Source organism: Ambystoma mexicanum, chromosome 11, assembly GCF_040938575.1.
Source record: "Ambystoma mexicanum isolate Mex_15411 chromosome 11, UKY_AmexF1_1, whole genome shotgun sequence".
Lineage (NCBI taxonomy): Eukaryota > Metazoa > Chordata > Amphibia > Caudata > Ambystomatidae > Ambystoma > Ambystoma mexicanum.
In genome coordinates this window covers 46,622,523-46,633,426 of record NC_090934.1, presented here as the reverse complement: position 1 = coordinate 46,633,426, position 10,904 = coordinate 46,622,523, and the positions used below count along the sequence as shown (strand labels likewise).

Here is a 10,904-nt window from a genome sequence, read left to right as displayed (position 1 = left end):
AGGCAACCCAGTGCAACCTATGAAGCAGTACAGGCAGCCCAGTGTAAGCTGTGCAGCAGAACATGCAGCGCAGTGCAAGCTATGCAACAGTACAGGCAGCACAGTGCAAGCTATGCAGCAGTACAGGCAGCACAGTGCAAGCTATGCAGCAGTACAGGCAGCCCAGTGCAAGCTATGAAGCAGTACAGGCAGCACAGTGCAAGCTATGCAACAGTACAGGCAGCACAGTGAAAGATATGCAGCAGTACAGGCAGCCCAGTGCAAGCTATCAAGCAGTACAGGCAGCACAGTGCAAGCTATGCAACAGTACAGGCAGCGCAGTGCAAGCTATGCAGCAGTACAGGCAGCCCAGTGCAAGCTATGAAGCAGTACAGGCAGCACAGTGCAAGCTATGCAACAGTACAGGCAGCACAGTGCAAGCTATGCAACAGTACAGGCAGCGCAGTGCAAGCTATGCAGCTGTACAGGCAGCACAGTGCAAGCTATGCAACAGTACAGGCAGCACAGTGCAAGCTATGCACCACAAGCAGCACAGTGCAAGCTATGCAGCAGTACAGGCAGCGCAGTGCAAGCTATGCAGCAGTACAAGCAGCACGGTGCAAGCTATGCAGCTGTACAGGCAGCACAGTGCAAGCTATGCAGCAGTACAGGCAGCGCAGTGCAAGCTATGCAGCAGTACAGGCAGCACAGTGCAAGCTATGCAACAGTACAGGCAGCGCAGTGCAAGCTATGCAGCAGTACAAACAGCACAGTACAAGCTATGCACCACAAGCAGCACTGTGCAAGCTATGCAACAGTACAGGCAGCCCAGTGCAAGCTATGAAGCGGTACAGGCAGCCCAGTGCAAGCTATGAAGCAGTACAGGCAGCGCAGTGCAAGCTATGCAACAGTACAGGCAGCACGGTGCAAGCTATGCAGCAGTACAGGCAGCCCAGTGCAAGCTATGAAGCAGTACAAGCAGTGCAGTGCAAGCAATGCAACAGTACAGGCAGCACAGTGCAAGCTATGAAGCGGTACAGGCAGCGCAGTGCAAGCTATGTAACAGTACAGACAGCACAGTGCAAGCTATGCAGCAGTACAGGCAGCCAAGTGCAAGCTATGCAGCAGTACAAGCAGCACAGTGCAAGCTATGCACAAGCAGCACAGTGCAAGCTATGCAGCAGAACAGGCAGCGCAGTGCAAGCTATGCAGCAGTACAAGCAGCACAGTGCAAGCTATGCAGCTGTACAGGCAGCACAGTGCAAGCTATGCAGCAGTACAGGCAGCACAGTGCAAGCTATGCAACAGTACAGGCAGCGCAGTGCAAGCTATGCAGCAGTACAAACTGTTATGAGGAAGCAGGCTCAGTCAGGTAAGCTAATGTAACAGTATTTATTTAGGTTACTTATAAGGGAAGAAGACCCCCAACACTCAGAGGCTCCTCTCCTTCATCACTTTCCTCCAACTGACTAACTTAGAACATTACACGCAGATGCAACTATAACATTCCATGACATCACACAGGGCTGTGACAACATCATATGGGAAAGCATTTAAGGCTCCCTGCACATTGAAGGCTCCCTGCTCCCCACGAGACATCACAACACATCTCCCCTTTTTTTTTTTTTAATTAACTTACCCTATGAGCTTAAATCTTTAATTCAATTGCAAAACCACACGCACTATTTTTAAACAACCGAGACACACCAACTAACAACAAGACACTCCAGTAACAGTCCCATGACGTTCCACACATCTACACATGGGCTCTCCTCACAGTGGCAATCCTATCTTTATTCCACACTTGTCCTCCGGTCACACGTACTGCTCCTTTCATGACTGCCACAACTCTGACAGGATCCGAATACAGAGATTCACCTTTTCTCTTTACAACTCCCTTCCTTATCCTGACCCAATCTCCACACTCAACACGCAATTCTTTCTTCCCTCTCTTAAGATTTTCGCGCCTGACCCATTCGGATTTCTTCTTCACCAATGACTTTCTCACTTCGTCAACTACCAGATCTGTTTCTCTACTCCTACCAAGCCATGGTGGACATGCCACGGAATATGGCTTCCTGCCCCTCATAAGCTCGAACGGGCACAGACCTGTTGTCGCATGTGGCGCCATCCTCAAAGCCCAGATCCTATTTTGTATCATGGCTACTTTATCCAGACCACACTCCTCACCCATCCGAATACTCTCCATCACACATCTATTCATCCTTTCAACTACCCCGTTGGATTCGGGATGATACAATGAAGTTCTTTTGTGGTCAACTCCACACTTCCTTAAATAGCTGGTAAAGCTACCATCTATGAACTGGGGACCATTGTCCGTCAATACACTTTCCGGTAGTCCTTCATTGGCAAAAATCTCCTGCAATATCTTTATCATACTTTCTCCAGTGATGTTTCTCACAATCTTAAAATGCACCCATCTGGAAAACAGGTCTACCACCAGAACAATGAATTTTCCACGTCCGTAACCTAGCTCCACAGGACCCAGAATATCCATGGCTATCTCGCTCCATATCCTTGATGGGAGACCCACATCAACCAATGGCTGCTTCTTGGCCACAACTCCCTTTCCACTCTTTATGCAAAATTGACAATTAGCCAAGTAATTCTCAATCTCTCTATCAAACCCAGGCCACCAATATTCTTCTCTCAACACCCCCTTGGTTTTGGTAACGCCAATGTGACCACAATGCGCTAACTCTATCACCCTTTTCCTCAACCCTATCGGGACCACTGCTCTTCCCCACCTGAATAAAATATCATCCATGACAGACAACTCATCCTTCACTTCCCAAAACGGCTTCACCCCCTCTGCCAGATCCACTTTATTCGGCCATGCCGTTAACATCACGTATGGAATTACCCTACTTATGATCTCGTCTTTCTTTACCTCATCCAACCACTCCTGTTTGGACACAATACCGTCGGTATTGATAAACACTAATTCCATTTCTTCACTGTCCACAACATCAGAGTCAGCAACTCTCACCCTTGACAAATTATCTGCGAATATATTGTCCTTTCCTGGTATGACCTCCATCTTAAAACAATGCGTCTGCATCCTGGTGACCCAACCTGCCACTCTGCGGGAAACTTTATCTAGGCCCTTATTTTCGAATATAGCTTTGAGAGGTTTGTGATCTGTGCGAATTACAAATTCTACTCCCCACACAAAATTCCTGAATCGTTCTACAGCCCAGAAGCACGCTAATGCCTCCTTTTCGAGAACTGAATATCTCATCTCTGCTCCCTTGAGACCTCTCGATGCATGAGCTATCACCTCTTCAGACCCATCATCCTGCTTCTGGGATAATACCGCCCCTAGTCCATACTCACTAGCATCCACCGTAATGATAGACAGTCTTCTCGTGTCAAAACATCCCAAAGGGCGGGCTAAGTTTATAGCTTCCTTTATTCTATTAAATTCCAAATCACAGTGGCTATTCCAGACAAAATCAACACCTTTCCTCAGAACTTTCCTCATCTCTTGCACTTTGTCAGCATAATTCACCACAAATTTTTGATAAAATTCCGTCATTCCGAGAAAAGACCTCAATTCACTCTTATTACAGGGTCTCTCAACTCTCTTTATGGCATTTATCATTTCCTCCTTGGGTCTGATGCCATCCCCTGACACTTCATGTCCCAAATAGTCCACATTTGTCACTGCGAATTTGCACTTCTCCTCTCTCAGCGTGATACCCCTCTCCTTAAATATCTTCAACACTTCGTATAGATTCCCATCATGCTCCTCCAAAGTCACTCCACTCACCAAGACATCATCTTGAAAACAAAACACGCCCTTCACTCCTCTCAAAAGGTGATCCATTATTTTCTGAAACACAGAGGAGGCAGATACCAACCCAAAAGGCATTCTCCTAAACTGGAACACCCCTTCATTCGTCACAAACGCTGTAGCTTTTCTGCATGACTCCTCTAACTCCACTTGATGGTAGGCCGACGTCATATCTAGTTTGGAGAAATACTTCCCCCCACCGACCATGGTCAGCAACTCACCCATGTTGGGCAGCGGGTGCCTGTCCACCAACACACATTTATTCAACTCACGCATATCCACGCATAATCTTATGTCCCCTGAACTTTTCTTCACTACCACAACTGGGGAAACCCATTCAACACCCCCAGCTCTCTCGATCACCCCTGTCTTCAACAATTTCTGCAATTCTTGTTTAACACTGTCCCGCAAGGCAAAAGGCACCGGTCTGAGCTTGGCCACGGTGGGCACACTACCCCTTTTTAGCAATATTTGATGTTGAAAACCCTTTATCCTTCCCAAAGTCTCATCAAACACTTTACTAAACTCTCTCACATACTTGCAGGACATCGTGGATGTTTCTGACACTTGCAAAACTTGCTCGGGTTGGTTGGGGTCTAGCCTGATTCCTAAATTCTTCTGCTCTCTCCATCCTAACAAGGATTGTCCCTTTTTTGTTACATACACTTTCCCATCACAACTGCGACCTTTAAATTCAAATCTACTCCACACATATCCTAGTAAATCAATTTTATCTTGGTTGTAACCTCCCGGATTTATGTCAGGTTCAGACAATGCTGATACCTTCCCCTTCATCTCGCCTTCAAAAACACTCCTGGACACTAACGTAACTTTTGACCCTGAATCTGCCATCATTGACACCTTACACCCATTCACTGTCAACACGGCATAGGGACGCTCACAATCATCCGTGTTTCCACCACTGGCTACAACATTAACTGTGTTCACAATAACATTTGTCAATGCCAGTGCAGTATCTTCTTCTGATGATACTCCATCATCCTCATCATCTACAAACAGGATCTTCCTTTGGCCCGTTTGGCCAAACTGATAGTTTTTGCAACATGTGGAAATATGTCCCCTCCTTTTGCATTTATTGCATATAGCCTTTCGCCCTGGACACACTACAGAGGATGCAAAGTGCGTTGCACTGGCACATCGATAACACAATCTCTCGCCCCTTTTTTCCTCTCGCTTTTCGCTTCTCTGTGCAGACACTTGGTTACTCTTTTCTTCTGCGTTGTTCCCTTCCTTCCGCCTGTTCCTTCCTCTCCTTTTGTTCTTCCCTTCACCCACATTCAGCACCTCTGGCTTGTATTCCTTAGAGTCACTTCCTCCTGTCTTGGAGAGCTTGGCAACACATGCCAGCGAGTGCTCTACACGCTTGGCCAAGTCCAGTACTTCATCCAAATTTGGTTCGTCCTTCAGCCAAATTTCTTCACGTATTTTGTTTGAGTGGCAATGCGTCATGAATTGATCGCGGATATGTTCATCAAAACTTCCTTGAAACTTGCATGTCAGGGCAAGGTGACGGAGAGCGGTGACATAGTCTTCAACAGATTCCCCGTGAGCCTGGATCCGCATGCGGAAGTTATACCGCTCCAAGATTGTACTTCTCCTGGGGTTGAAATGCTTATCCAATTTGAGTAGAGCCGATTCAAATTCATTCAAGTCATCCCCGCTGCCGTCCCCTTGCAACTGAGGAAGTGTCTCAAAAATCCTCTGTCCCTCATAGCCTAGAAAGTGCAACAGCAATGCCACTTTTCTTTCACTAGAATATGCTGTTCCTCCAGCTGCCCTCATATAGTGCATAAATCCTTTTCGCCACTGGGGCCAAGCAATCTTCGCCGCACCTGGAGTGGGCATAAAAATGGGCGGGCCAGATATGCCAGGTAAAGCTGCCATGTCTTTGTATCAAGTTTGTATCAGGTTACTCCCTTCCCCCGGATATATTCCTGCTCAGCAAGTGCAGCCTACAATCCAATTCACCTGCTCCTCTATTAGGTGTCTTACGGTACCTCCGTGCAGTCTACAATCCAATTCACCTGCTCCTCTATTAGGTGTCTTACGGTACCTCACATCCCTCCCACGCAGATCATCAGCTAGGGGGAATACGGTAGCAGAGCCTGGCGTCTTCCCCACGCTGTCGAATACGTTTGCAGGATCGCGGGCCGGGATCAGCAGGGGCGCTAACTGGCTAGGGGCACTTACTTGCTCACTTGTTGCAGGGACACGGCGGTCGCTCGACGCTACAACGGAAGCGGAGCGACCTTCCCTGAGGCCGTGATCACTCGCCGGGGGCTCGGCGCGCTACCATGGAGCGGAGCAGCCCTCCTTGAGCCTTCCCCCACGGCCGCTTCGGTCGTCTCTTCAGTCGCTGGAATGGGGCCTCACCATCCGCCGTACGCTGTGGCGGGCCGCTCAACGCAAAGGGGGGCGGAGCAGCCCACTACCAGTTACTTTCGTCCCTGGCGGCGCCGTTTACTTCTCCTCAGTGGGGCTCCTACCACACGGAGCACTTCTGAACTCCGTCCTCCAGGCTGCTCAGAGGAGGCTCGGGCCGAGCAGACGTCAGGAGCGATGCAATCACCTGCCGCAGGCCGCCACTCTACACTGGCAGATGCTGGGGGTCTCCTTTAACCTGTCTGCGGGGCTTTCTCATCCCATCCTCGTCGCCATTGTTATGAGGAAGCAGGCGCAGTCAGGTAAGCTAATGTAACAGTATTTATTTAGGTTACTTATAAGGGAAGAAGACCCCCAACACTCAGAGGCTCCTCTCCTTCATCACTTTCCTCCAACTGACTAACTTAGAACATTACACGCAGATGCAACTATAACATTCCATGACATCACACAGGGCTGTGACAACATCATATGGGAAAGCATTTAAGGCTCCCTGCACATTGAAGGCTCCCTGCTCCCCACGAGACATCACAACACAAACAGCACAGTGCAAGCTATGCAACAGTACAGGCAGCCCAGTGCAAGCTATGAAGCGGTACAGGCAGCGCAGTGCAAGCTATGCAACAGTACAGGAAACACAGTGCAAGCTATGCAGCAGTACAGGCAGCCCAGTGCAAAATATGAAGCGGTACAGGCAGCGCAGTGCAAGCCATGCAACAGTACAGGCAGCACAGTGCAAGCTATGCAGCAGTACAGGCAGCCCAGTGCAAGCTATGCAGCAGTACAGGCAGCACAGTGCAAGCTATGCAACAGTACAGGCAGCACAGTGCAAGCTATGCAGCTGTACAGGCAGCACAGTGCAAGCTATGCAGCTGTACAGGCAGCACAGTGCAAGCTATGCAACAGTACAGCCAGCGCGGTGCAATCTATGCAACAGTACAGGCAGCCCAGTGCAAGCTATAAAGCGGTACAGGCAGTGCACTGCAAGCTATGCAGCTGTACAGGCAGCACAGTGCAAGCTATGCAACAGTACAGCCAGTGCAGTGCAATCTATGCAACAGTACAGGCAGCCCAGTGCACACTATGCAGCTGTACAGGCAGCACAGTGCAATATTTGCAACAGTACAGGCAGCCCAGTGCAAGCTATGAAGCGGTACAGGCTGCGCAGTGCAAGCTATGCAACAGTACAGGCAGCGCAGTGCAAGCTATGCAGCAGTACAGGCAGCCCAGCGCAAGCTATGCAGCAGTACCGGCAGCGCAGTGCAAGCTATGCAACAGTACAGGCAGCGCAGTGCAAGCTATGCAGCTGTACAGGCAGCACAGTGCAAGCTATACAGCTGTACAGGCAGCACAGTGCAAGCTATGCAACAGTACAGGCAGCGCAGTGCAAGCTATGCAGCTGTACAGGCAGCACAGTGCAAGCTATGCAGCAGTACAGGCAGATCAGTGCAAGCTATGCAACAGTACAGACAGCACAGTGCAAGCTACTCAGCAGTACAGGCAGCGTAGTGCAAGCTATGCAGCAGCGCAGTGCGAGCTATGCAACAGTACAGGCAGCGCAGTGCAAGCTATGCAGCAGCACAGGCAGCCCAGTGCAAGATATGAAGCAGTACAGGCAGCGCAGTGCAAGCTATGCAACAGTACATGCATCGAAGTGCAAGCTATGCAGCTGTACAGGCAGCACAGTGCAAGCTATGCAGCAGTACAGGCAGCTCAGTGCAAGCTACTCAGCAGTACAGGCAGCGTAGTGCAAGCTATGCAGCAGCACACTGCAAGCTATGCAACAGTACAGGCGGCGCAGTGCAAGCTATGCAGCAGTACAGGCAGCCCAGTGCATGATATGAAGCAGTACAGGCAGCGCAGTGCAAGCTATGCAACAGTACAAGCAGCACAGTGCAAACTATGCAGCTGTACAGGCAGTACAGTGCAAGCTATGCAGCAGTACAGGCAGCCCAGTGCAAGCTATGCAGCAGTACGGGCAGCACAGTGCAAGCTATGCAGCAGAACAGGCGGCCCAGTGCAAGCTATGCAACAGTACAAGCAGCACAGTGCAAACTATGCAGCTGTACAGGCAGTACAGTGCAAGCTATGCAGCAGTACAGGCAGCCCAGTGCAAGCTATGAAGCAGTACAGGCAGCGCAGTGCAAGCTATGCAGCAGAACAGGCAGCCCAGTGCAAGCTATGCAGCAGAACACGCAGTACAGTGCAAGCTATGCAACAGTACAGGCAGCGCAGTGCAAGCTATGCAGCAGTACAAACAGCGCAGTGCACGCTATGCAAGAGTACAGCCAGCACTCTGCAAGCTATTCAGCAGTACAGGCAACCCAGTGCAACCTATGAAGCAGTACAGGCAGCCCAGTGTAAGCTGTGCAGCAGAACATGCAGCACAGTACAAGCTATGCACCACAAGCAGCACAGTGCAAGCTATGCAACAGTACAGGCAGCCCAGTGCAAGCTATGAAGCGGTACAGGCAGCCCAGTGCAAGCTATGAAGCAGTACAGGCAGCGCAGTGCAAGCTATGCAACAGTACAGGCAGCACGGTGCAAGCTATGCAGCAGTACAGGCAGCCCAGTGCAAGCTATGAAGCAGTACAAGCAGTGCAGTGCAAGCAATGCAACAGTACAGGCAGCACAGTGCAAGCTATGAAGCGGTACAGGCAGTGCAGTGCAAGCTATGTAACAGTACAGACAGCAAAGTGCAAGCTATGCAGCAGTACAGGCAGCCAAGTGCAAGCTATGCAGCAGTACAAGCAGCACAGTGCAAGCTATGCACAAGCAGCACAGTGCAAGCTATGCAGCAGAACAGGCAGCGCAGTGCAAGCTATGCAGCAGTACAAGCAGCACAGTGCAAGCTATGCAGCAGCACAGTGCAAGCTATGCAACAGTACAGGCGGCGCAGTGCAAGCTATGCAGCAGTACAGGCAGCCCAGTGCATGATATGAAGCAGTACAGGCAGCGCAGTGCAAGCTGTGCAACAGTACAGGCAGCCCAGTGCAAGCTATGAAGCGGTACAGGCAGCGCAGTGCAAGCTATGCAACAGTACAGGCAGCCCAGTGCAAGCTATGCAGCAGTACAGGCAGCCCAGTGCAAGCTATGAAGCAGTACAGGCAGCGCAGTGCAAGCCATGCAACAATACAGGCAGCACAGTGCAAGCTACTCAGCAATACAGGCAGCGCAGCGCAAGCTATGCAGCTGCACAGTGCAAGCTAGGCAACAGTACACGCAGCGCAGTGCAAGCTGTTCAGCAGTACAGGCAGCGCAGTGCAAGCTATGCAGCAGTATAGGAAGCACAGTGCAAGCTATGCAGCACAAGAAGCACAGTGCAAGCTATGCAACAATACAGGCAGCACAGTGCAAGCTACTTAGCAGTACAGGCAGTGCAATGCAAGCTATGCAGCTGCACAGTGCAAGCTAGGCAACAGTACAGGCAGCGCAGTGCAATCTATGCTACAGTACAAGCAGCGCAGTGCAAGCTGTTCAGCAGTACAGGCAGTGCAGTGCAAGCTATGCAGCAGTACAGGCAGCACAGTGGAAGCTATGCACCACAAGCAGCACAGTGCAAGCTATGCAACAGTACAGGCAGCGCAGTGCAAGCTATGCAGCAGTACAAGCAGTGTGAGGCAAGCTATGCAACAGTACAGCCAGTGCAGTGCAATCTATGCAACAGTACAGGCAGCCCAGTGCACACTATGCAGCTGTACAGGCAACACAGTGCAATATTTGCAACAGTACTGGCAGCCCAGTGCAAGCTATGAAGCGGTACAGGCAGCGCAGTGCAAGCTATGCAACAGTACAGGCAGCACAGTGCAAGGTATGCAGCAGTACAGGCAGCCCAGCGCAAGCTATGCAGCAGTACAGGCAGCGCAGTGCAAGCTATGCAACAGTACAGGCAGCGCAGGGCAGGCTATGCAGCTGTACAGGCAGCACAGTGCAAGCTATACAGCTGTACAGGCAGCACAGTGCAAGCTATGCAACAGTACAGGCAGCGCAGTGCAAGCTATGCAGCTGTACAGGCAGCACAGTGCAAGCTATGCAGCAGTACAGGCAGCTCAGTGCAAGCTATCCAACAGTACAGGCAGCACAGTGCAAGCTACTCAGCAGTACAGTCAGCGTAGTGCAAGCTATGCAGCAGCACAGTGCAAGCTATGCAACAGTACAGGCAGCGCAGTGCAAGCTATGCAGCAGCACAGGAAGCCCAGTGCAAGATATGAAGCAGTACAGGCAGCGCAGTGCAAGCTATGCAATAGTACAGGCATCGCAGTGCAAGCTATGCAGCTGTACAGGCAGCACGGTGCAAGCTATGCAGCAGTACAGGCAGCTCAGTGCAAGCTATGCAACAGTACAGACAGCACAGTGCAAGCTACTCAGCAGTACAGGCAGCGTAGTGCAAGCTATGCAGCAGCACAGTGCAAGCTATGCAACAGTACAGGCGGCGCAGTGCAAGCTATGCAGCAGTACGGGCAGCCCAGTGCATGATATGAAGCAGTACAGGCAGCGCAGTGCAAGCTATGCAACAGTACAGGCAGCCCAGTGCAAGCTATGAAGCGGTACAGGCAGCGCAGTGCAAGCTATGCAACAGTACAGGCAGCCCAGTGCAAGCTATGCAGCAGTACAGGCAGCCCAGTGCAAGCTATGAAGCAGTACAGGCAGCGCAGTGCAAGCCATGCAACAATACAGGCAGCACAGTGCAAGCTACTCAGCAGTA

At 50.7% G+C, this 10,904-nt stretch overlaps 1 protein-coding gene across 1 annotated transcript; it reads left to right on the top strand.

Annotated features, from left to right (window-relative positions):
* The first annotated feature begins 7,034 nt into the window (after window positions 1-7,034).
* Window positions 7,035-8,660, top strand: LOC138504902 (zinc finger protein 14-like). The gene has a single exon (XM_069625306.1). It carries the CDS (start codon window positions 7,035-7,037, stop codon window positions 8,658-8,660), a length of 1,626 nt encoding a protein of 541 aa, XP_069481407.1.
* The last annotated feature ends 2,244 nt before the right edge of the window (window positions 8,661-10,904 follow it).